General features: G+C 42.2%; 1 protein-coding gene across 2 annotated transcripts; it reads right to left on the bottom strand.

The window, feature by feature from the left end:
* Nucleotides 1-113: 113 nt before the first annotated feature.
* prelid3b (PRELI domain containing 3) lies at nt 114-23,454 on the bottom strand. Of its 2 annotated transcripts, none has more exons than XM_041204282.1 (6): nt 23,318-23,454; nt 15,384-15,552; nt 11,487-11,576; nt 6,964-7,034; nt 5,550-5,652; nt 114-4,338 (listed from the first exon to the last, which is right to left on the bottom strand). In XM_041204282.1, the coding sequence occupies exons 1-6, from the start codon at nt 23,347-23,349 to the stop codon at nt 4,225-4,227; spliced, it is 579 nt and encodes a 192-aa protein (XP_041060216.1). In that variant the 5' UTR covers nt 23,350-23,454; the 3' UTR covers nt 114-4,224. The 2 variants fall into 2 exon arrangements, with proteins under 2 accessions (XP_041060216.1, XP_041060215.1); XM_041204281.1 differs by lacking the exon at nt 23,318-23,454 and adding an exon at nt 22,989-23,214.
* Nucleotides 23,455-24,118: the final 664 nt, after the last annotated feature.

Genomic DNA, 24,118 nt, shown 5'->3' on the forward strand with positions numbered 1-24,118 from the left:
CCTATTCTCCATGTCTGGACTACTATATGCTCTCACATATCACTCAATAGCTTAATACCTAATGTGGCCTAGACAAACCTTCAAATCCAAAGAAATTCAGACACAGTGCAATCTACTTTAAAAACACAATTTTATTGTCAGCAGTTTTGTTAAAAATGATAACTTGGCTGGACTTTGAAGTAGAATTCAGTGCTATTAAAATAAATACTATTCCATACAAAAAAACTCCTTCATGGAAATGAAAGGCAGCAGAGATATTACACAGGAAAATAATTTTTTTATAAAACTAACACTGTGTTATGCTTCAATTGAACAAGCCTAATCCAATGCTCACTTCTTTCTGTTGGTCACATTAAGTTAAACAGAATCTTTATCTAGCAAAACATTAAATAATAAATGTTAGTAGCAGCATGTAAAAAATTGTCTTTTTGTAGCGGTACAAGATTCCAGCTCACAGGCCATTTTATGTAGAGAAGGGAACACAAGTAGATGCAGACTGGCCCAGGGAGGAATGTTCATTGTACCACAGCAAAACCAAATAAAGTAGGTGTAAGGGTAGAGCCTGGAACAGTCCTCTGAACCCATTTAACTTACTAACATACAGCAGAATTCAGTGTGAAATTGTCCATTCGCTGATTATGTCATTTTTAACTTTGATAACAATATTGGGTCACACTGCCTAATTAAATCTTCGTCCATCTGAATCTTACTTTTCAAAGAATGAGCTTTAGGTATGAGCTGTAGGTATGAGGTGATGAAACACTGGGTTCCAGTCCCAAACCTCAGTTTGAAAGAAAAAATCACCTATCTCTACAGAGTCGTAGCAGCCTTAGTACCCCTTGGGAGTCACTGAAATTACTGCGCAAGAAAGTATCTGTGATGGTGTGAACTCTTCAACTGAGCTACCTACTGTAAAACAAAATACCACGGATGCTGAAAATCTGAAGTAAAATAGAAAATGCTGAAAACACAGCATCTGTGGCAAGAGGGAGGTAGGGTCAATGTTTCAATTCGATGGCCTTTCATCAGAACAAATTCTGACGTGAATTAATCGACTTGAAACATTGATTGTGCCTTCCTCTCTCTACATATCTACTTTGTTAATCTCATCTCCCAGCTGTACAATTATGTAAACTGGAGTGGAGTAGCAAACTCACCACGTGCAGTGACATTTTCCATACATTGTTAAAAGTGTGACACTACTGAAAGTGTTTGGCACAATTCTGCCCAGATAAAATTACAAGGTGAGCCCAGAAAATAATTATATTAAGAGAATTATTTAAATGAAAATTTGAAGTTTAGAACAAAGAAGTGAAGTTTTCTTATTGCGAGATATGCTGTGTGTGATTCAATCTTGAGTGAAATAGTAAACACCTGTACTTTAGTGCTGCATGTTAGGTCTCAGCATCAGATAGTAATGTTTCCATCAGTGTACTGAGACATATGCTGGTGAATGGAGACAGCTCAAAGTTGTACCTGTCGTTCTCTCTGTGTTCCGATGGAAGTAAACCCATCTGTGCAGTAGCACAAGCTCTGAGTTTGTACTCCCTGTAAATATAATGGAGACTGAGTAGAATACAGTCCCTGAGAGCAAACCAAAATCCTACTGTATTTACTAATCAATAATCAATTGGTACTATGTAAAATCAGTGGTTATGAAGCGAACAGCTCAGCAGCTTCACATCAGAAGCCAAAAGTTCTTAACTCTCCAACAAAAATGTTACAGAAAGAGAGCTCAAAAAGATAAGAAGCTCTAAGACAGGACAGCCCAAATGAGATTCTCAACTCAAAACTGTCCTGTAGTTTAGAGATAAAAAGTCTATTAAAATTAAACGATTGCATTTGTAAAGCTTCTCAAACTCATTTTCAATGAGTTGCTGTGGAGTAACTTACGTAAGGAAATGTACAGCCAATTTGACTGCAGCAAGGTCCCACAAATAGTAATAGATGATCAATTAATATTGCTTTGATGGTATTGAAAGAGGAATGTTAGCCAAGGTAGTGGAAAATCTCCCTTTGTGAAATACTGCCTTAGGGTCTTTAACATCCACTTGACTTGATCAAGTCCCACGAGAAGGATGGCATTACTGATTTCTGTGTAGCTAATGTGCTGGTGCTCAATGGAGTGGGGCTTATACCCCAGCAACCTTCTGATCCTGAGGCAAGATTGCTGCTAACTGAGCCAAACTGACACTTTACTACACCAACTCTATAAGTTACATTAATCATTTTACATTCAGAACTGGAAACTGCTTTATAACTAGAATCCTGCGAACACTAAATCAAATTCCATTTTCAAGTGCTTTTAAAATGTTAAAGCAACTGTTTGAAGTGAAACAGGTCACAAAGATAACAGCTTAGCTCCAGGTTTTGTTAAGTGGCTTTTACCAATACAACAGGTTCCCCTTGCCACATGGCCTAGCTCAGGAATTCTTACATGGTGATCTGTCCCATTTAACTGTGTGATATTGGTTTGGTACAACAGAAGGATTGTTTCCCTGTAATCTGCAAGTGGCTACAGGAGCATCCTAGATATCCAGCCAGTAGCCGAAATCAATATTGCCCCTTGGGGTCAGAAGAAAGGGTTCTAAGCCTGGTCACTGAGGTAACCATGATATGTAAGGGTTATTACAAGGCCCCACAGAAATTCTGATAATTCAAAAGTAATGCGACTTTGGGAGGTGAAGGAACTGCATTTCCTTCTGCTAATTTACTGCTGGATCAGACGATGTTCCTGTTAAGATGAAAAATAATTAACGAGCAAGTGTCTCTTTTAAAAAGCACTAGATCAAAGTACCACAACATACAGGAAATCTTCACTAACGTTTCAGTGTGTTAGGAATGTCAACACTTCAATGTAGAAAATCTATGGCAGCTATGTGGTATAATTCTCTCCAAGTTAAATTGTAAACACTAATGAGACAAAGATTACCAAAACCTGGTTACCCAGAGATTCACAGGAACTTTTCATACAAAACCATAACTATAAAGTCTTTTTTGAGATTACGACAATACCCTTGGTTTTATGATACAAACTTGCTCTTGACCTGAAGACTTCATTGCTAAACTTAGAAGCTCCATATGATATTGCTTACTATGTCAGAGGCCCATTTATTGAAGAATGTTGCACAGAATGACAGAGAACTACATATAAGTTCCAAATGTTTAACTTCCTTACTTTAATACCGCAATTTTAAACACTCATGCCATGATACTTGCTATTTGGAACTAACAGTTGGGCTGTTAGGTGTGGGAGGCCAAAACAACAATATTTTCCAAGTTTTGATCACTTTGAATTTAACAGTACAATTATGCCAGAAAACCCCATGTTAATCCCTTATTTCCATTAAGTCTAAATCACAAGAGCTTGTCCAAATTGCAGGTGAAATATTTGAGTGTCCTGTACCTCAACCTCTGCTCAAAGTTGCTAGGTGCTGAGTCCTGCTGGGTTAAAGATCAAAAGGATTTTGCCACTCTCCAGTGCCTCATCCACATGGTAGGTCACAAGTTGCAAAGACAAGACAATAAGCATCAGTAGGTTGTTGGGTGCCACAGCTGATCCAGTCTCATGTTTTCTAACAGGAGCTACTGGAAAGCAAGCAGGAATGGGAATCCTGGCTGATTTTTCTGGTCTAGCATTGCTGAGACTAATTGCAGCAAACCTACTGGCCACCTGGCTATGGAGTCCAGACAAAGGACTGAACCGGATCTGTCTTCTTCAGTTATACAAGGTGTTGTCAAATTGATCCACCAGGGAGGGTACTGCTTTCTGATCAATGCAAGTGAGTGACACAAACACAGCTTTATCTTTAACCTCTGCAGGTATGTGGGCCACAACATCTGAAACACTGAGATCACAAGCTCCTCCATTGCTAACTTACTGGTCTTTGCCATCTCTCAATTCTTTTGCCAACATTATGATATACCTAGTAATAAATATTAATACCCAGTACTTCCCTCTGTGCTAATACAGTTCTAATACATTCTCTCCACAAAACAAACCCTCCAGGAAACATCATCACTGCACAGCTGGGACACAATCGCAATCAGCACGCTGCTGTATGGGGTGTCCCACTGAAACAGAGCAGGAACCAAACAAGTCCAAGCTGCTTTTCGTTTCTTAGATCAACAGCTCTAGTGAACGAGGGAAATTAAATGCACAGTGGGAAGCAGTCGGCTAAACAGCCCGAGGTGAGCAACATATTTCTCAACAACTCTCAGCTGTTATTCCACTGAAGTTGCAGCCATCGGCATTTTGATACTTCCTCTTGCAGATGCTGCCAACTCTTCGATTTCAGCATTTAACTTGCGAATTACCCATTCCATTGCTTCTCGTCCCTGTGTAGAGAAACACAGACTGCAACATTAAAACACTGGCTAAAACAGTGCAAGTCATTCATTAACTGTAGCTAAAGGAGCAAATAAAGTGCAGTAAGACCCTTTTGAAACCCCCGCCCCAAAACAACTCAGCCTGTCAATCAAATCAAAAAACCAAAGTTGGACAATTTAAGGGGGAGCATTATGGGTGCTGCAATTTTCCCCAGTGCCCATCAGGCAGAAAGAGAAAATGGTTTGGTGGGGGGAGGAAGGGTGTGTGTGTGTGTGTGTGTGTGTGTGTGTGTGTGTGTGTGTGTGTGTGTGTGTGTGTGTGTGTGTGTGTGTGTGTGGGGGGGGGGAACAGAATGAGAAAAATCAGACAGAATCCCCATAACTGATCACAAAGAAATGCTGCCAGGTGAGGAAAGATCAGGTCTGCCTTTTGTGCTCAACTAAGTGGGCTCTTACATCCTCGAAGGGTAGTGTGGTGGTAACATTTACTTATCTGGATAAGTAATCCAGAGGTTCAGGCTAACAATCCGGGGACACAGGTTCAAATCCCACCACGGCAGCTGGTTTATAGCAATTTATTATAATAAAATCTGGAATTGAAAGCTAGTCTCAGTAATGATGATCATGAAACTATCATCAATTGTTGTAAAAATCCATCTGGCTCACTTTAGGGAAGAAAATCTGCAATCTTTACCTGATCTGGCCCATATGTGAATCCAGACCTACAATAACATAGTTGACTCTTAACTGCCATCCGAAATAGTCTAGCACTACCTGCAAGTTCCCCACCAAGCCATACACCACCCTGACTCACAATTATATCACTGTTGCTTCACTGTAGCTGGCTCAGAATCCTTGAACTCCCTTCCTAATTGCACTCTGGGTGCACCATGGACTGCAGCAGTTTTAAAAGGTGGCTCACCACCACATTCTCAAGGGATAGGCAACAAATGCTGGCCTAGCCAGTGATGCCCACATCCCACGAAATGATAAATAATAAAAAAACATATAGAATGGCCACAGATAGGAAAAGAGATAGAGAAGAACTACCCGCATCCTTCGAACTATATTTAAAAGTTAGGGAAGAAATGTTGAGGGAGGGGTTTGGAAGGGAGAAGCACACAGGCTAAACTATTATCCTGCACAGGTAATTCAAAAAGAAAGTAATATTTTTTCCATTGTATCACTTACAATTCTGTTTTCCAAACCCTTATACTCACTTTATTTGCATTAGCAGAGATGCTGTTTGCCATTATTCCTTCCATGTAGCTGCTTAGACTGACCCCTTTAACACTGATTATAGCTTCTTGGGTAAGAATTGTTCTGAAAAAACAAAACAGAATCATATATTTGAAATCCTATCAGAATGGTCTGTACCTTCTTGCTCTCAATTAACATTTATACAATTTCCTAGTTCACTTTCTACTCAATTCGGTAGAAAATCGCATGAGTTACTTCTCCTTCAGGTGACAAAGCACTTTCCACTGAGGCAAAGCCACCAGAAATTAGTCAGCTGGACTAGCCATTGGTTACATCCCTTAACACAAAAAAGATCAGACATAGAAGGCAGAATAATGGAGAAAACCAAGCAGCAGATGCATCTTACAAGTCAATGCATTCCCATGGGTTTGTCACCTGCCTTATTCAACCTCATTGCCCAGTTATACTACTAAATAGCCAAGTTTTTAAAATGATAGAAAAGAGAGCAGCAACCAAAATGTGAGCTGGAACTCTAGAGGTTGACTCTACAATTCACTACAAATTTCTGCTCTTAGCCAAATTGATGGAGTTCACTCTTCATTTGGTGACTGCAAAGCCGATAATGAACTGCTGTTGGCCACCCAAGAGGAAAATGTGGAAGTCATCTAACAATGGAAGATTCTGCATGGAGGAGCAGTGAACAGCAGGGCTGGTGATTGTGCTGAGGGCTGCCAGGCTGAGGGAAACGAAGGTATGGCGGGGGCTGGAGCGCAGTGAACCAAGCAACAGTGGGGCTGGAGACGGGGAGCCAGGTACGTCCAGCTCCTGCAGGGCAAGGTTTTGGAGGCTGGTGCCATGGTATGTGGGAGTGAGTCTGACTGAGTGTATGGGGGAAGTGAGAGTGTGTGGGTGAGTGTGTGATTGTGAGAGTGTGGAGGTGAGTGAGACAGTGTGACTGTGTGGGAGCGGTTAGTGTGGGAGATTGAGTGTTATGCGGGGGTGGGGGGTGGTTGAGAGTCTGCCTTGCGACCAGTTTCAAGTTTCCTGCTCACTCTCACCACCACACACCAGCACATACACACACACACCCACTCACAGTGAGTGAGTGAGCACCCTGAGATTGGGAGTCAGCCAGACACACACACTGACCTCTCACATTCTGGTCATTTTTATTACTCTTTTTTAACTTAACAATTTATTGCTATGACATTGCTGTACTTTAGCTTAGCAATTGTTTCTTTCCTTAAAACCCAACTTGTGTTTTTGAAATTCAGTTTATTATTGTGCCAGGCCTTAATTTTCTGAAATTTGCTCAATAGCCACTTGAGTGAGAAAAATATGCAAATGTGCCTCCCCATCCACCGCCCCCCCCGGCCACCAGGCCGAGCTAAAAGGTTGGACAAGCCTGCCATATACTTGTGTGTGTGTACCTACTTTTCTGGGTCCTGTGGGTGGGGTTTATATTCCAATCTTTCATCCACCGATACTAGATTTGTTAACGTTATCTGCAAAATAATGCAATTAAGAACAGAATTGAAACATTAAGCAGAACATGTATTTGTAGGTGCTCAAAAGAGTATACACCATTAGTGACATATAACATGGCCACCAATAAAATCCTATCAAAATGAATGGGGAACCGGGTGGTTCAGTGGACAACATGCTTGCCTTCACCTTGGGATTTGGTTCAAACCAGATCCAGATTGAGAGTTTGTCAGCAGACTGCAAGGGAAGAATTTTATGTTCCATGGGCACGCCTGACCCAATCGGATGTAAAATCACGCAAGATGACATTGGACGAGAGTCCCAACATCATCGCGCACTTGCACGATATTTCACTCGGTGGATGCGCACGAGAGTCGGAAGCGCGCTCACTGACAATTAAGCCTATTAACGCTACAATTGTCTCTGAATTTTCGTGGCCCCAATCTTGCAGTTTGTGGATGAGCGAATTGACTAGGCGGCCTTTACATCTTTCATGAAACCTTATCCAAGGGTGGGATGAAATCTCCATTAGGAAATAAAATAAAAAAGAAATATCTGGAGACAGGATTTTTATGAGGTATGCCTTCAGGTGCTTGATTATGATGCATGGACATTTTTTTTGCAGCTGTTTAGAGCTTTATTTCATTATTTGCAGGTCTGCAGCTCCCAAAGGCAGCTGTCTGCCTTCAGGGAGCTCTCTCACAGCGCTCACCCACACCCGCAGTGAATTCGTCAGCTGCCCTCTACCTGCCGCCCACCCCAGCAGCACTGAGCTTTTCAGCACGTGTTTCATGCTGGCCAGCCAGTGTGAAATCATGGTTGGGGGCCCATTTCCCTGCCGCTCCTGGGCCTGCCAATCACGCATGCCCGGCGAGGGAAGAATTCAGGCCAAAGAGATGTCAGTTAGGATGGTCTTATCGGCATGGATCACAACATAAAACTACACCCAGTCTGGGAAACACAACACATCGGCTGTTTCAGTAAATGATAAAATCATCATTGGTGCAGCAGACGTTGCTGTTCTGAGGTACCAGTGTCACAGTAAAGTGAGCTTTACATGATCACACTGTGCCATACTGTTATGGGAATAATAATGCTGAATTATATAGACAGACTTTACAAGATGAACAGGCCATTGGCCCATCAGGTCTTTGCTGCACAAGAGCCTTCCCCAGCTTACTAGATCTAATCATACCATCAGGTCCTTCTATTCCTTTCCCCTTTGTGTACTTATCCAGCCTGCCTTTAGTATATCAATGCTATTTGCCTTAACTACTCTGTGGTCATGAGTTCCACATTCCCACCACTCTCTGGGTAAAGAAGTTTCTTTTGAATATCCTACTGCATTTAATTAGTGACCATCTTATATTTATGGTTCACATGGAAACATCTCCCCTAAATCTACCGTATCAAACCATTTCATAGTCTTAAAGACCTGCATCTGCTCACTCTTCAAACTTCTCCTTTCTGGAGAAAAGAGCCCCAGGCTGTTCAGCCTTTGCTAAGGTTTAATCTCTCAGTTCCAGTATTGTCCTTGCTAATCTTAACAGAAAAGATATAGAGGTACAGGAGAAAGTGCAGTAATGTGCAGACCAGAACTGTGCAAAGTGCTCCAACTGAGATTCTCTTCATTGTTTTCTGGTTCTATTACTCCACAAATGAATCACGTGCTTTGCTTTCATATTTTTATGGCTTTGTTAACCTGTGTTTCTACTTTGAATGATTTGTGAAATAGAAAAAAATGCTCTATTCTAGTGTTAGAACTGATCATTGCAACAAATACAAAGATGCAGACAGAAAGGGAAAGATCTCTTCAGCTTGGTGCTTCTTTTCAGTGCACTTCAACTTGTGCACTGTCACACCACCTCAAATGTCTGGAATTTTAGACTGTGGGACATCAGAATGATGAGCATAATATTCACCAATCCTTCATATTGAGCAGCAAGAACAATTTGCATTGCAATAATCCGGTGATTTGTCAACTGGCACCAGAAATATATATATTTTTTATTCTTTCATGGAATGTAGGCATCAACAACCAGCATTTGTTGCCCATCCTGAATTGTTCTTGAACTGAGTGACTTGTTAGGCCATTGCAGAGGGCTGTTAAGTCAACCACATAGGTGTGGGTCTGGTGTCACATGTAGGACAGACCAGGTATGAATGGCAGATTTCCTTCCCTAAAGGACATTAGTGAACCAGATGGGTTTTTACAACAATTGACAGTAGTTTCACAAACAGACTAGCTTTAAATTCCAGATTTACCCAGCCTGCCTTTCCAGATTCCATCAGCTGCATTGTTGGGATTTGAACCCTTGTCCCCACAGCATTATCATGGGCCTCTGGATTATTAGTCCAATGACATTACCACTACACCACCATCTGCCCTGTACATTATATGGTTTCTTAATTGCATTATTTTGCAGATTACATTAGCAAATATTGACCATAAAAGGTGCTTTGATTTAAAAACTCAACCGGTTCACTAATATTCTTCAGGGAGGGGAATCTTCTATTCCTATAGTAACTGTTTCCGCTGGCAGGAGTCGGTAACTAGAGGGCATTTTTAAGGTAATTTGTAAAAAGAAGCGGTGAGAAGTTATGACTGGAATGCACTGTCTGAAAGGGTGATGGAAAGTTTCAATTCTAACTTTCAAAAGGGAATCGGATGAATACACGTAGGGGAGAAAAATTGAAGCACTATGGGGAAAAAACAGAGAGCGGGTCTAATTGGATAGCTTGTTCAGTATTGCCAGATTCTACAATTATAGCACCTTTAACATTTTTGAAAAGCCTCAATTTCAGAGAAGCGCATTCAGTCACAAATCAACACTGTGTCAAAGATGGCTACATGGGATGATTAAAAGCTTGGCTAAAGAGATGATTTTAATGTATTAAAGGTGGAAAGAGAGGCAGAGGGGTTGAGGGAGGGAATTCTAGGGCTTAGAGTACAGGAAGCTGAACACATGGTTGCCAATGGTGGGTTGGTGGGAAGGGTTGGGGGGGGGGGGCGGGGGGGGATGATTTTGTGATGCACAAGACACCACCATTGGAGGACCAAGGTCTTAAGGGGTTTAAATACTTCAGTGAAAATTTAAAATTTGAGCTTTGGGATAGTGGAAGGGAATGTACATCAGTGAGCACGTAGGTGATCACGGAGATGAGCTGAGACAAGAGCAAAGTCAATTGATGTCAGAGATAGGAGGGGGTATGGAGTTGGAAGCTCAGCTTGGAATCAAAAAAGGTGCAAAAGGTTGCATAAAAACCTGTTCTAACCTGAGAGAATGGGGCGGGTAGGGGATAGAATTGGTGCCAAAGGAACAGAGTTTATGCCAGACCTGTCACTTTTTGTCACAAGCAGGTCACCTAACATTCAACTGGGGATAATCAAGGCTCATCCAAGGCTGAATGTTAAACAAGTAGCCTGACAACACAGCGGCAGTATAGGAGTTGAATGGGTTAATGGAGAGTTGGAGCTGGGTGCAGTCAGCATATTTGTGGAACTTGGTCCCATGCCAGTCAAACTCCTGTACTGGTCAAGTATACAGTGATTAGATATTGAGAAGTATGGAGTTGGTGACAATGCTTTTGCATGAACCATAACATTGAATAAGAGAGTATTGACCAAATTGGAAAATCAGACAAGGTATTGCCTGAATGTTTAAAGTTCCTCAGATAGCCAATTGGTAAGACACTATTCTGTATCACATTAAATCATACACTAGAAAGTCCCAACCCAATCTGTATCAAGTTGAGGTAATATTACCACAACTGATCTCAACATCCCTGGACTAGAATAGTGGAACGAAAGTGCCAATTCAAGCACCCCCTCACCATCCAAAGGCACCGTGGGAAATCTGCACCTGATAAGAATCAATTGTGTTCAGATATGATGCCATTAAATCAAGTAGTTGGCTGACACGGACAGGTATGCCAACAGGCTGCTGCCAATATGAACCATATTACAGCAACTATTTGGGAGTACAATACCCAAAGATGTCTGCAATAAGCTTCCTGTTATAGAATAAATGCAAAATGTCTTAAAGTAGACAAACATAATAAATAACAGACCAACTGTTGATTAAGATGATGCAGTTGCAATGTAGCAAGGCCAGTGATGAAAGAATCCCATTTAATTGGTTGGTTTATGCCTGCTGCTCATTGGACAAACTGGTTGTGACAGGAACATGCATTTTGTGTGATTTTTTTCCCTAGCACACAGGTTACAGCACTCAAGCATTTACATGGTCAAGGTTTGCTGTTATGTCTACAGAAGGAAATGCAGATCCAGAAAAAACTACACCTTGTGCACTGAAAACAGGGTCTACTCGTTTCAGAATGTGGGGCTGATTGCAGCCAAATATGGAGTTCCTGAAACTATGCAATATGTCTGATCATATATTAAGGCTCCCGTTATCCCCTCATGCATACACAGTGGGAAATTATGTCCTAAGTCATGTTACTTGACTAACATTTGCGGATCTAAGCTCCATGGTCCGTTTCGCGGGATCTACGACAGAATGTTCCTGTACATACGTCCGTGTCCTTGATGCACCGATGAGCTGGAAAATGGGAAGAAAATCAATGTTTTAGATTAAAAAACTTAATTCTTCCACCTGTCATTAATCAGAGCTACAGTGAACTTACTCCATTCGAGTCAATACAGCATTTGACAAGAATGACTACTGTACAGTATGGCAAAATTAGCTGCCCACTCCCCAGCCGTATGGGTTGTAAGTGAGACAGTCCAGATTCCTGACACTGCACTTTACAGACACAGCTGAGATATCAAGCAGTTATCGCTTGTCAAAGCAGGGAAAACCATTTCTTTTGTTTTTTTTTGTGACATCTTTCCATCTATGGATGGACACACGGTAAACAACCCATTTCAGATGGGATGTCTTCATATGGTGCACCTTTGCTGATGACCGAAGGGGCTAATCCTTCAGAGGCAGATTGTGCCACAAGTTCCAAACATGAAGCTACCAGGTGTCATTGTGGGTTGTTGTTTTTGGCGCTGGAGTCTGTTGCCAAGCTGCTGTAGCCACTGGTCATTGTGGTGGGGCATGCCAGTCCACAGGAGGTGCCACCATTTTCCTCAGTTGTCAGCTAGTGACACCCAAGTGCGATAATCGACGTCTAAGGCACTCATGTCACCCTTACAAGTATCCTTGAAGAGGAGCTCTGGGCTTCCTACTAATCTTCTGGCTCCAGCCACCCCACGATACAGAAAGCCCTTGAGGATGTGACCATCTTCCATCCTGCTCAGGTACATCCACAGGATGTGTGGGTGTGAGGAGCCAGAATGGGAGGTGTGAACTGTAACACTTGCTTAATTATCAAATTCCTCTCTACCTCCTTTTTATTTTAGTAGTTAAACATAGAGGTGTCAAACATATTCATTTGCCTCAGTCAGCAACAGAAACTCCTTATTCACCAGTAAATTGTTTAGGCACTTGGAGGGCTATGGCAATAGAGTGGAGGAATGTAACTGACTGGACTGCCTACAGGGACCAGCATGGACTCAATTGGCCAAATGACCTTTTGTGCTGTAACGATTGACTAAATAATGGACACAGGGTATTAGGATAAGCTGTACAACAAATAAGGGAAGTTGCAGATTATTTTTTTTTAAAAGAGTCGAGATGGTGTTCTTTTACTCCCAGTTTGTGATGCCATTCCATCTACATATTTCACAAAATGATTTACTTACCGAGCTGTAGAAAATGGACACCACGACCTCTCCTATATGTGGTAAAATGGCACACTGCCAGTACCGTAGGTTGGTTGGAGGGGGGCAGTGGTGCTTTCGAGGGGGTGGAGTGGGGGGTTGTACAGTTGAATCAACTTCTTTCAATTTAATTGAAAGAACAAGGGATTCTGTTTTATAAAAGTTTTATTTAGCAGAAACATAAATCTCACGTGTGAAACACTTGAACAGAATGTGACTGAGCAGTAAATTGACATCACCTAATTCAAAAAAACACCTCCAGCTGGGTTAAACTCTTGTACTTAGACTAAAGCAGTGAACTAGATTCTGACCCTGAATCTAACTTGAGCAATGTGTTAGAGGTCACTAGACAAGTAATCACATGCTATAATGAGTGAACAGGAATCACATGCTATAAAGAGTGAACTTCCCCTCCTTCTCTCCTGTTCTCAGCTTCTTGAATGAGTCTAAGTAGTAATTTGATCCACCCAGTCACTGAGCATGAGTCACAGTGAAGGGCTTGAAAGGTGACCTTGAGTTATTTTGACCTGCTTTTGCACACATTAATCAGTTGTGCAATAGCAGGGAGCCTGATGTGGAATTACAAACTGAAGTTATACGCAACCAATGTAACCTTTAACATACATTCCATGATAGAATCAAAGTCCACTGCCATTTCTACTACAATTAACTGAACTTTACCCCTTGTCAGTCTGATTTATTCTGCAATTCACTCACTGGATAAAATTAATACCGATTCTGTGAACCTAAAACATTTAACTCCATCCAATAGGATTCCATTCTTTTATAACTTCATCTTTCCTCACTCAGCCATTATATAAAATGCTTCCTTGTTTTCAGAGTACAGCATGATACACATAGTAAGTTGTAGGTTAGATGTCACAAGCCTGCATAGTTCAGTGAACCAAACATGGTTCAGAGCTCTGAATAGAGCACTCCTTATGGGCACACTGGAGATTCAAATTGGAGGACAGTGGAAGTTCTGGAATACAGTGGTTCTTGTCCCTTAGATTGTCAGATGGGATCATTTAATTAGTAGGCTAATAAATTCTTTGTGGACAGTTTTGGCGCTCAACATGTGGCTGTGCAATAAAATTTTAATCCATTTTCATTTAATTTACACATGTCTCAAACTGTGCATACCAAAAAATTCCAATGCTCTAATTTGGAATTTATCTACTACATATTTAAATACTTTTGCCACGCAAATTTTTAATGAAACTCTATTGGACACGCTTAAGTAAATGACAAAGTGTTGTGTAAATGGCAGCTAATTTTAATAGGACTAAGAATTTAATGATATAATATCTACATATTTATTCAGAATACTCCCAAGAACGGATAAAAGATAAAAAGTGCAGAGCATTCTTATCTGCTATTGTTTCATTCCATGCCTTGAGTGTGGAAACCTGATATCTCTCTCTCTCCCATGCTACTGATTTTAAGTTGTGATATAGTTCTCTTCCTGACTAAAGATGCTGCTCACACAAGTCTTCCATTTATTTTGAGGCTATCAGAATCCCATACAACAAATTCAGGTTGATGGATCTCTGGTCTCAACTGATTCAGGTCATTAGAGTGACAAATGTAAAATGCAGCTTGCAGGTGACTCTAGAGATTGATTCTGGTGAACGGCAACAGTTTGGGGTATGCTCTTGTACTTGTCCCCAAGTTCATATTTAGGATATTTTATTTGCACTATCATGGGCTGTGGGCGACTATATTTGGAGAAGTGGCAATTAAACATGTCATCAAATATTGTAACACAATTCATAACACCAGAAGGACAGGACACTGACTTGTTAGGCAAACACTGTGGTACAAGAATTGGTTTCATGTTAGTAAAATGTACATTTGCACAGTACCCCTGGCATAAGTATCAATGGAATGTGTGTCAGGATGAGGTGGGGTATCTGGATATTAGGCATGTGCCCTGATTGCTAGGGACTTCTGCTGGGTGATTAATGGAGCTATGATGCATTGAGCAGGGTGAGGGACTGATGGGTAGGAAATGTCATGTGAAGATGGATTTACTGACCTGGAGCACCCATGTGAGGTCATTTGAAAAGGGAATTGGATAAGCACTTGAAAAGAGAAAATTTGCAGGGCTATGGGAAGAGGGTGGGGAAATAGGGCCAGTTGAATTGCTCTTGGAGAGAGCCAGCATGGACACATCTGGCTGAATGGTCTCCGTCTGTGCTGCAATCATTCTAGTCTATTCTCGGGAAAGCGAGAGACAGCTCAGTCTCAGAGAGACAGAGGACGTTGAACAAAACATAATTAACAGTAGTGAGAAGATAACAGAACAATTAGTACTGGGAGCAGATGACAGCACGGTGAAGCAAGGGTCTTAAAGGATAATAACTGCCAGGTTCCTGTTAGTCAAAGAGAGCAGTGGTGTAGGATGGGGATCACTTCATTTATCCTTTTAGCTGCAGACCAAAGTTGTCTCTATGGGACTTAAAAAGGAAGGGTCCAGTAGCCTTAAAAATGTTGAAGGATTTTTTGCTTGCAAAAAGAAAAAATGTTCTATATATATATTCTGTATAGCTTGGGTATTAACCAAAATGTAGGTTCTACTCCTTACTACCTAAAAGAAAAAAAGTGTAACAGCTCATAGCTGAAGATCAATACTTACTGATTTGACAACAGACGGTAGCCCCCATTCTGTGCTGAGCAGTCTCTGACTATGCAACTTGCCTTGGTCATCAATATGTCGATCTAATACATCCACTCCTACAACACACGGATTCATGGGATTTGGGTACTTTTGCATGGCAGCTTTAAACACAGTTTCCCATGGGTGGCTGGAGAAATAAATACAAAGAAAAAGAACAAAATCACAGACTAGAAAAGTGTACAGGTGAATTTTGGCTTTGAAAGTGGCAAAGGAGGGGCAAAGCAGAACTCTGACAAGTTATAAACGTCAACTCAGGTGTGCACTTTCTAGTTCAAGCATTAGTCTCTCCCTCAAAACTTTATATTCCGCTCTTAATTCCTAAATTGGATAGTTGTCAGACATTTGGACATTTGAAAATGTGAACATTGTATGTCAAAAAGATTCTGCTATTTCCATTGTCTAGAATACAAGGCACTAATTTCAACATTATTTTTAGAATCTGAAGCACTGGACTTCCAGAGAGTAACACAGGGCAAAAGACCTTTAAATTATCATTTTTAGTAAGGTTGCTGTAGATCTGAACCCAATCAATATTAATCCATTAACATGCTAAAAAAAGAAATGGCACAGGTAGTAAGCAAGTAATCTAGCAAAATGGATTTTGAGATTACTGAATGACTAAGGAGCAGATGTAGAAAATTTAGTGTGAATTACCAAAGGAATAGCATTAAAAAGAAACGAGTCCAACATAAATTGAGCAAATCAAAGGTACTTGATGGTTTGTACTCCAACATTCTGGGGGGAAGCCAAGGAAAAATAGAAGCCTAATATAAAACTTTTCCCGAATGCTTTGGAAGAGAAAACTGTGTCAAAGGAATGGAGGGGGGCAAACATGACACTCATCTTTAAAAACAAGAAAGAAATAAACCAATAAATTGTGGGCTAGTTAGTCTCACTGCAGTGACTGATTAGAAAGTGGAGTATGCAGTATGAGATAAAATTACAGAGATTGGAGAAACAGGTCAACCAGGGCCAGTCAACCTGGGTGTCTGAAAAGCAGGTTGAGTTTGACTTAGTTTCTGGAATCCTTTGAAGAAATTAAGAAAAGATATAGAGGCGAATTCAGTGAAATTGGTTTATATAGATTTTAAAAGATTTGATAAGAAATTTCTGCGAGGATCTAGAAATAGAAGGGAACATGACACTTAGGTAGAAGTGGTTAGAGGGTAGAAACCAAAGATCGAAGCCAAAAGGTATGTCCCAGTGCATTTTACTTCCTGGTTAGCTGTCTGTGAGATTATTTCAATGTGATTCATTACTTAGCTTACTTGATGACATCACTGCTGCTGGATCCCTGGAGATGTTCTTGACTTTTCACTAGATTCAAACTAAAGTCAAGAAAGAAGAAACCTATGCCACCAAGATCATAAGATCTCTGTGGGCAACTCTCAAGGTCAGTGATGACTTGTCCTGGCACAGTTGATGGTAAATGCTGAGCTGCTCGAATCCCAGAGGTAAACTTGAAACAACTGCCACAACTTGTTTTGCAATTTGTATAAATTTCGAGATGCGTACCTTGAATTCAGTAGAAATAAGGCCACCAAGTCTTATAGGTTTCTTACAAAACTAAATTAAATCTTTATTAATAGAAGAAAAGATTTTAAGCACATACACAGATCTACAAATTACTATGGTAACTTCTATAATTCCCAGTTACACTCGCTAAGGCAACAGTAAGACACATTGATTTTAAAAGACCCAGGCAAAGAAACACGATACCCTGAACAATCCAATTCAAAATGAGTTTTCTTAACTTCGGTTCTTGGTACACAGCAGCTTGAGGCTTAGATGCTGGTGGCTTTTCACACTTGTTAGATCTTAGAATTCCTTGCCTTGCACACAGCCTTCTCTCCTTTATCCATATTTTCCCCATTGAATGCAAAATCCCATTGTTTCACTACTTCTTTGGACTTTACCTCTCTAATCATAAAAATCTCTCATAGTACCAATTTTGGGGAAAAATAAGCACACTGTTCCTTAACTTCTCCAGGCTAGATGAAACATTTCACCCCTCCTTTGAGATAAATCTAGTCTGGTTTATTTAAAAATGCAAATGTTCCCTTTACATCTATGTTTACCTACTTAACATTTCAAACCTTGCTTATGTTCTGTTACATCAAAGCCTTCAGACCAGCTGCCTTTAATTCAATTAAGTCACACACACACACATAGACTAAGAGCCCACTATCACTCTACTTTACAATAAATTCCAATGACATTTATTTCGAGAGGACTAGAATATAAGATATAAAATATAAAAGAAGGTATGTGCTGCTGAGGCTTTATAAGGCTCTGGTCAGACCACATTTAGAATACTGTGAGCAATTTTTGGGCTCCGTATCTCAGGAAGGATGTGCTGGCCCTGGAGAGGGTCCAGAGGAGGTTCACGAGAACGATCCTAGGAATGAAAGGCTTAACATATGAGGAACGTTTGAGGACTCTGGGTCTACACTTGATGGAGTTTAGAAGGATGAGGGGGGATCTGATTGAAACTTACAGAATACTGAAAGGCCTGGATAGAGTGGACGTGGGGAAGATGTTTCCATTAGTAGGAGAGATTAGGACCCGAGGGCACAGCCTCAGAGTAAAGAGAAGATCCTTTAGAACAGAGATGAGGAGAGACTTCTTTAGCCAGAGAGTGGTGAATCTATGGAATTCATTGCCACAGAAGGCTGTGGAGGCCAGGTCATTGAGTGTATTTAAGACCAAGATGGATAGGTTCTTGATTGGTAAGGGGATCAAAGGTTACGGGGAGTAGGCTGGAGAATGGGGTTGAGAAACTTATCAGCCATGATTGAATGGTGGAACAGACTCGATGGGCCCAATGGTCTAAATTCTGCTCCTATGTCTTATGGTCTTATGGACATTATGAGAATTATACCTTCCTGACAACTGCTGTTGCTTCACTACTCATCACGAAATCCAGGTCATTGTCCCAATGTCTTTGACATATGCTGTATTCACCAACAGCAAGATCTTATCACATTTCACTTGGCATTGTTAGCTTATGTTTCCAGCCAGGATATGGCAGGGTAAAAGAACCCTTGAATTTTTCCCTTCCCCCTTAATCACGGAGACCCATTATTTTAGGTTTTGGAATGGAGATTTTTAACTTGAACAGTTACGGCATCACTGAGAAACCCCACTGGAAACTCTCCAGAGAAACATTCTTTCAGCAATGAATGCTAACTGAACACTATCCAAGGCAGAAAAATGCTGAAGTAACAAGCTCACAGAAATATGTGACCAGTTCATAAACTTACTAATTACATCAGACAATAGCCAAGCTGGCAATGACAGGTCTTCATGACAAAAGAATACAATTATAGATATTATCAATGGCAGATGATTTAATTCAAAATGAACAGTATTTCATACTGAAATTTTCCACTCTTACAATTTTTCCTCCTTTAAGCACTAATGATTCACTAATGTCATTCAGGGAAGTTAAGCTGCCATCCTTACCAAGCTTTGGCCTGCACATGACTCCAACCCACAGCAACATGGCTGATTCTTAACTTCCGTCCAAAATGGTCTTCCAAGCCAGGTAGTTCTATCAAACCACTGCAGAAAAGTCGAATAAGAATAAAACCAGGCAGGCCACCCAGCATTAACCCAGCAGTGGAAATGACCAAGGTGCACCATGTCCAGTCAACACTTCAAAGACCTCCTGGGGGATTGTGCCAAAATTGGGAGAGCTGTCCCACAGACTAGTCAAGCAACAGCCTGACATAGTCATCCTCACAGAATCATACCTTACAGACAATGTCTCAGACACCACCATCATCATCCCTGGATATGTCCTGTCAGGTCAGACCCAGCAGAGGTGGTGGCACAGTGGTATACAGTCGGGAGGGAGTTGCCCTTGGAGCCCTCAACATTGATTCCGGACGCCATGAAGTCTTATGGCATCATGCCAAACATGGGCAAGGAAACCCCCTGCTGATTACCACCTACTGCCCTCCCTCAGCTGATGAATCAGTGCTTCTCCAAGTTGAACATCACTTGGAGGGAGCACTGAGGGTGTCAAAGACGCAGAATGTACTCTTGGTGTGGGACTTCAATGTACATAACCAAAAGTGGCTCAGTAGCATCACTACTGACCGAGCTGGCCGAGTCCTAAATGACATAGCTGCTAGACTGGGTCAGCAACAGGTGGTGAAGGAACCAACACGAGGGTAAAACCCACCTGACCTCATTCTCAGCAATTTACCTGTTGTACTTGCAGCTGTCCATTACAGTATTGGTAGGAGTGACCACCACACACTCTTTGTGAAGATGCTGCTTTCACGCTGAGCATACCCTCCATTTTGTTGAGTGGTACCAGCACCGTGCTAAATGGGATTAATTCAGAACAGATCTAGCAGCTCAAAACTGAGCATCCATGAGGCACTGTGGGCCATCAGCAGGAGCAGAATCTATTAGAACCACCATCTGTAACCTCATGGCCTGGCACATCCCCCATTCTATCATTACCATCAAACCGGGGGATCAACCCTGGTTCAACGAAGTGTGCAGGAGGCCAAATGTCAGGAGCATCACCAGGCATACTTAAAAATGAAATGTCAACCTGGTGAATCTATAACACAGGGCTACTTGCATGCTAAGCAGCAGGAGCAACATACAATAGACAGAGCTAAGCAATTCCATAATCAATGGATCAGCTCTAAGCTCTGCAATCTTGCCATATCCAGTCATTGCAATGAACAATTAAACCAGTGACGGACAACTAAACTGCAGGAGGCGGCTCCACAATATCCCCATCCTAAATGATGGGGGAGCCCAGAACTTCGATGCAGAAGACAAGGCTGAAGCATTTGCAACAATCCGCAGCTAGAAGTGCCGAGTGGATGATCCATCTCTGACTCTTCCTGAGGTCCCCAGTATCAGAGATGCCAGTCTTCAGCGAATTTGACTCACTCCACGTGATATCAAGAAACAGCTGAAGGCTATGGATATCACAAAGGCTATGGGACATGATACCAAGCTAGAGTGAAGACTTCTGCTCCAGAATTGCCAAGCTGTTCCAGTGGCTACAACAATGGTATCTACCCCTCAATGTGGAAAATTGCCCAGATATGTTCTATCCAAAAAAAAAAAGCAGGACAAGTCCAATCTGGCTAATTATGGTCATTGGAAGTCAATCATCTCAGCCCCAGAACATCAATGCAGGGGTTCCTCAGGGTAGTGCCCTAGACCCAATTATCTGTAGTTAATTCATTATTGGTCTTCCCTCTATCATACAGTCAGAAGTGGGGATGTTCGCTGATGTTGCACAACGTTCAGTGGCATTTGCAACTCCTCAAATACTGAAACATTCCCGAGCTTTCATGCTGCAAGACCTGAACAACATTCAGGCTTGGGCTGGTAAGTGGCAAAATGGGTGACTCGCACTATACAAGTTCCAGGCAATGGCCATCTCCAACAAGAGAGAATCTAACTATCTCCCCCTAGACATTCAACGGCACTACCATCACTGAACCACCATTATCAATAGTCTGAGGGCTACCACGGACCAGAAACTGAACTGGACCAACTATATAAATACTGTGGCTACAAGAGCAGGTCAGAGGCAGGGAATTCTACAATGAGTAACTCAGCTCCTGACTCCCCAAAGGCTGTCCACTATCTACGAGGCACAGGTGAGATGTATGATGGAATACTCTCCACTTGCTTGGATAAGTTCAGCTCCAACAACACTCAAGAAGCTTGAGACCATCCAGGACAAAGCAGCCCACCACATTAAACATTCAGTCCCTCCATCACTGATGGGCAATAAACGCTAGCCGCATCCCATGAATAAATAAAAAAAGCATTCAAATCTTCTTGTAGAGTGCACATTCTCTAACATTCAAATACACTAGCCCCAGTCACTTGGTGATCATGTATTTTTAAGATGGTAATCTAGCTGTAATGAGACATGCATTAAATAATAAATATAATCATTTAGAAAGTCATTTTTTCCTACACTGTAAAAGTATACAGAAAAGGGGTAATTTCATAATAAAGCTGGACACAATTAAATCCCGCTTTGGTGAGGAAATCTGCAAGCATGTGGTAATCTGCAAGCCTCCCTCACCCATAGCAATTAACCTGTAAACTAAAGTGAAGTCATTTACAGTAAAGCTGCTTTGTAGATTTAAAACTGCAGGCCAATTAAAATCATTTGACATTCTTATTATTCTGCTTTGGGGAACTGAATGGCATAATCTCTCATTATAGTATGACACATTGTCCATTTTATCTGAAGCAGCACCAGATCTACCAGTTTGTATAAAGTCAATACACAAATTGCCACATAGAGCACTTGGAGTGAGTAAATTAGGAGATCAAATTACAGCTCCAAACTAACTACGACTTGGACACACAGATTTTGTTGCCACAACAATGCAAAACACATTTTAACTATCGAGAAGGAGCATTTGTGCGGACTGTAAAGTACCAGCCAAGTAAATTGGACTGTGATTTATCAAGTGAGGTGTTTAACAGATTCAAACAGAAAATACTTTTTTTTAAAACAAAAAGCATTTGTCCTGTCAAATTCTCCTCTACTTGGAGCAAATTCACAGGCACAAGGTTTCCTGATGGCCTGTCATCATGTGTGTGGCCCACCAGCGAGTATCAGCAAGTTATTGGGCTGAGGATATAGGATCACCACACAAGGAAATTCTGTCCTCCCAGCAGCAAGCTCTAGCTAATGATTCTATTCATTCGCCCGACTTCCCAAAGCATGGCAACCATCTACAAAGTACGTCAGGAGTGTGATGGAATACTCTCCACTTGCCTGCATGAGGGCAGCTCTAACAAGAAACTCGAAACCATCCAGAGCAAAGCAGCCCATTTGATCAGAATCCCACCCACAGCCTCAAATATTCACTCCCTCCACCATCAGCTCACAGTACAATTTACAAGATGCACTGCGGCAACACATCAAGGCTCCTTGGACAGCACTGTCCAAACCCACCACCTCTGCCACCTAGAAGGGCAGCAGATGCATGGGAACATCAGCACCTGCAAGCTCCCCTCCAAGGCACACACCATCCTGACTTGGAAACATATCTCTGTTCTTTCACTGTTGCTGGGGGAAAATTCTGGAACTTCCTAACAGCACTCTGGGTGTGTCTACACTACATGGACTGCAGTGGTTCATGATGACAGTTCACCACCACCTTCTCAAGGGCAATTAGGGGTGGGTAATAAATGCTGCCACATCCCAAGAACGAAAAAGAAGCAACAGCGGCCTTCCATTCATCTTCCTGTAAATCCAAAAGACTAAAGCGGATCGTTTATTTCAACAGTCTGAGCCTGAATTATATTGAATCATTGACTTCACAGCTCCCTCTCTCTAGAGGTCAGCACATGGAGACTGCTGTCACCTTGACTGTAATCACAGGCTGACTGAGCATCGCCAAAAGGACCCAGGCCCGGCCAGGCCCAGCCGCCCTTCTCACCCACTAACCCGAGTGGGCCGGGGGGAGAACAGCAGCACCCACTCCCCGGTTCCTGGCGCGACCCTGAGGGGGGGGCCTGGTGTCAGCCCCGGTTATTGACTCTCTCACTCACTTAAACACATGCTCCGAGGTCCAGATCTTCATTTTCCCAGTAATCTCTGTCCGGTTCCGTGCGCTCTGAAGCCCTGCCGGGTACCTTCAACACGCAGCCCGACCCGCCAGCCACTCACGTCACCACACAGCCCGACCGGCGCCCCACTGACGTCAGCACGCAGCCATAGACCGTCCACCACTGACGTCAGCACGTAGCAAGACCACAGCGCCACAGCCGTCAGCACATAGCCCAAAACGCGTGCGATGGCGGCTCCCACTCCCCGGCTCCTGACACGACCCTGAGGCGGGGGCCTGGTGCCAGCCCCGGTTATTGACTCTCTCACTCACTTAAACACACGCTCCGAGGTCCAGATCTTCATTTTCCCAGTAATCTCTGTCTGGTTCCGCGCGCTCTGAACCCCTGCCGGGACTCTTCAACACGCAGCCCGTCCGGCGCTCCACTTACGTCAGCAGATACACCGTCCTGGCCATCACAGCCTTAACTGACCTCACGCAACCCGCCCTCCAGGCCAACCTCCAACTGGCCCCGCCCCCCGGCTGACTCGGGCTTGTGCGTGTTCACATCTTTATGTCAATGGGTAACTTTGCTGCTTTACAAAAACAAAAATTGCTGGAAAAACTCAGGTCTGGCAGCATCTGCGGAGAGGAATACAGTTAATAGAGAAGAGGTAAATTTAAACTATTTTGGGGGGGGGGGTGGTGGGACAGGCAGAGCTGGATAGAGGGCCAGTGATAGGTGGAGATTGCCAAAAGATGTCATAGACTGAAGGACAAAGAGGTGTGGAAGGTGTTGATATTATCTAAGGAATGTTCTAATAGGTGACATTAAATGTAGAAAGCAGGAAGAGCAAGGTACATATTAGCCCTAGTGGGGGTGGGGTGGGGGGAGGGATCAAAATAGGCTAAAAGGAATACTCAGTTTGGAAAGCTGTAAAATAATCATGAACTCTCTCCTCCAACCCCACCTCCTTTCCGATGCCCCTTTTTCCCATAATTTATATATATTTTTCTTTTCCCACCTATTTCCATTATTTTTAAAAGTATTTCCATCCATTGTTTTATCTCTACCTTTTAGCCTATTTCGATCCCTTCCCCTCACCCCACCCCCACTAGGGCTATCTGTACCTT

Source organism: Carcharodon carcharias, chromosome 14 (assembly GCF_017639515.1).
Source record: "Carcharodon carcharias isolate sCarCar2 chromosome 14, sCarCar2.pri, whole genome shotgun sequence".
NCBI lineage: Eukaryota > Metazoa > Chordata > Chondrichthyes > Lamniformes > Lamnidae > Carcharodon > Carcharodon carcharias.

Excerpts from the sequence above, each read along its gene's own strand:
- prelid3b (XM_041204282.1), bottom strand. The coding sequence starts at position 23,349 with ATGAAGATCTGGACCTCGGAGCGTGTGTTTAA. Across the intron at positions 11,577-15,383 it reads TACCGTCTGTTGTCAAATCA|CTCATCGGTGCATCAAGGAC; the intron begins GTAAGTATTGAT and ends CCCATTTTCCAG. Across the intron at positions 4,339-5,549 it reads TCTCTGCTAATGCAAATAAA|GGACGAGAAGCAATGGAATG; the intron begins GTGAGTATAAGG and ends TTCTCTACACAG.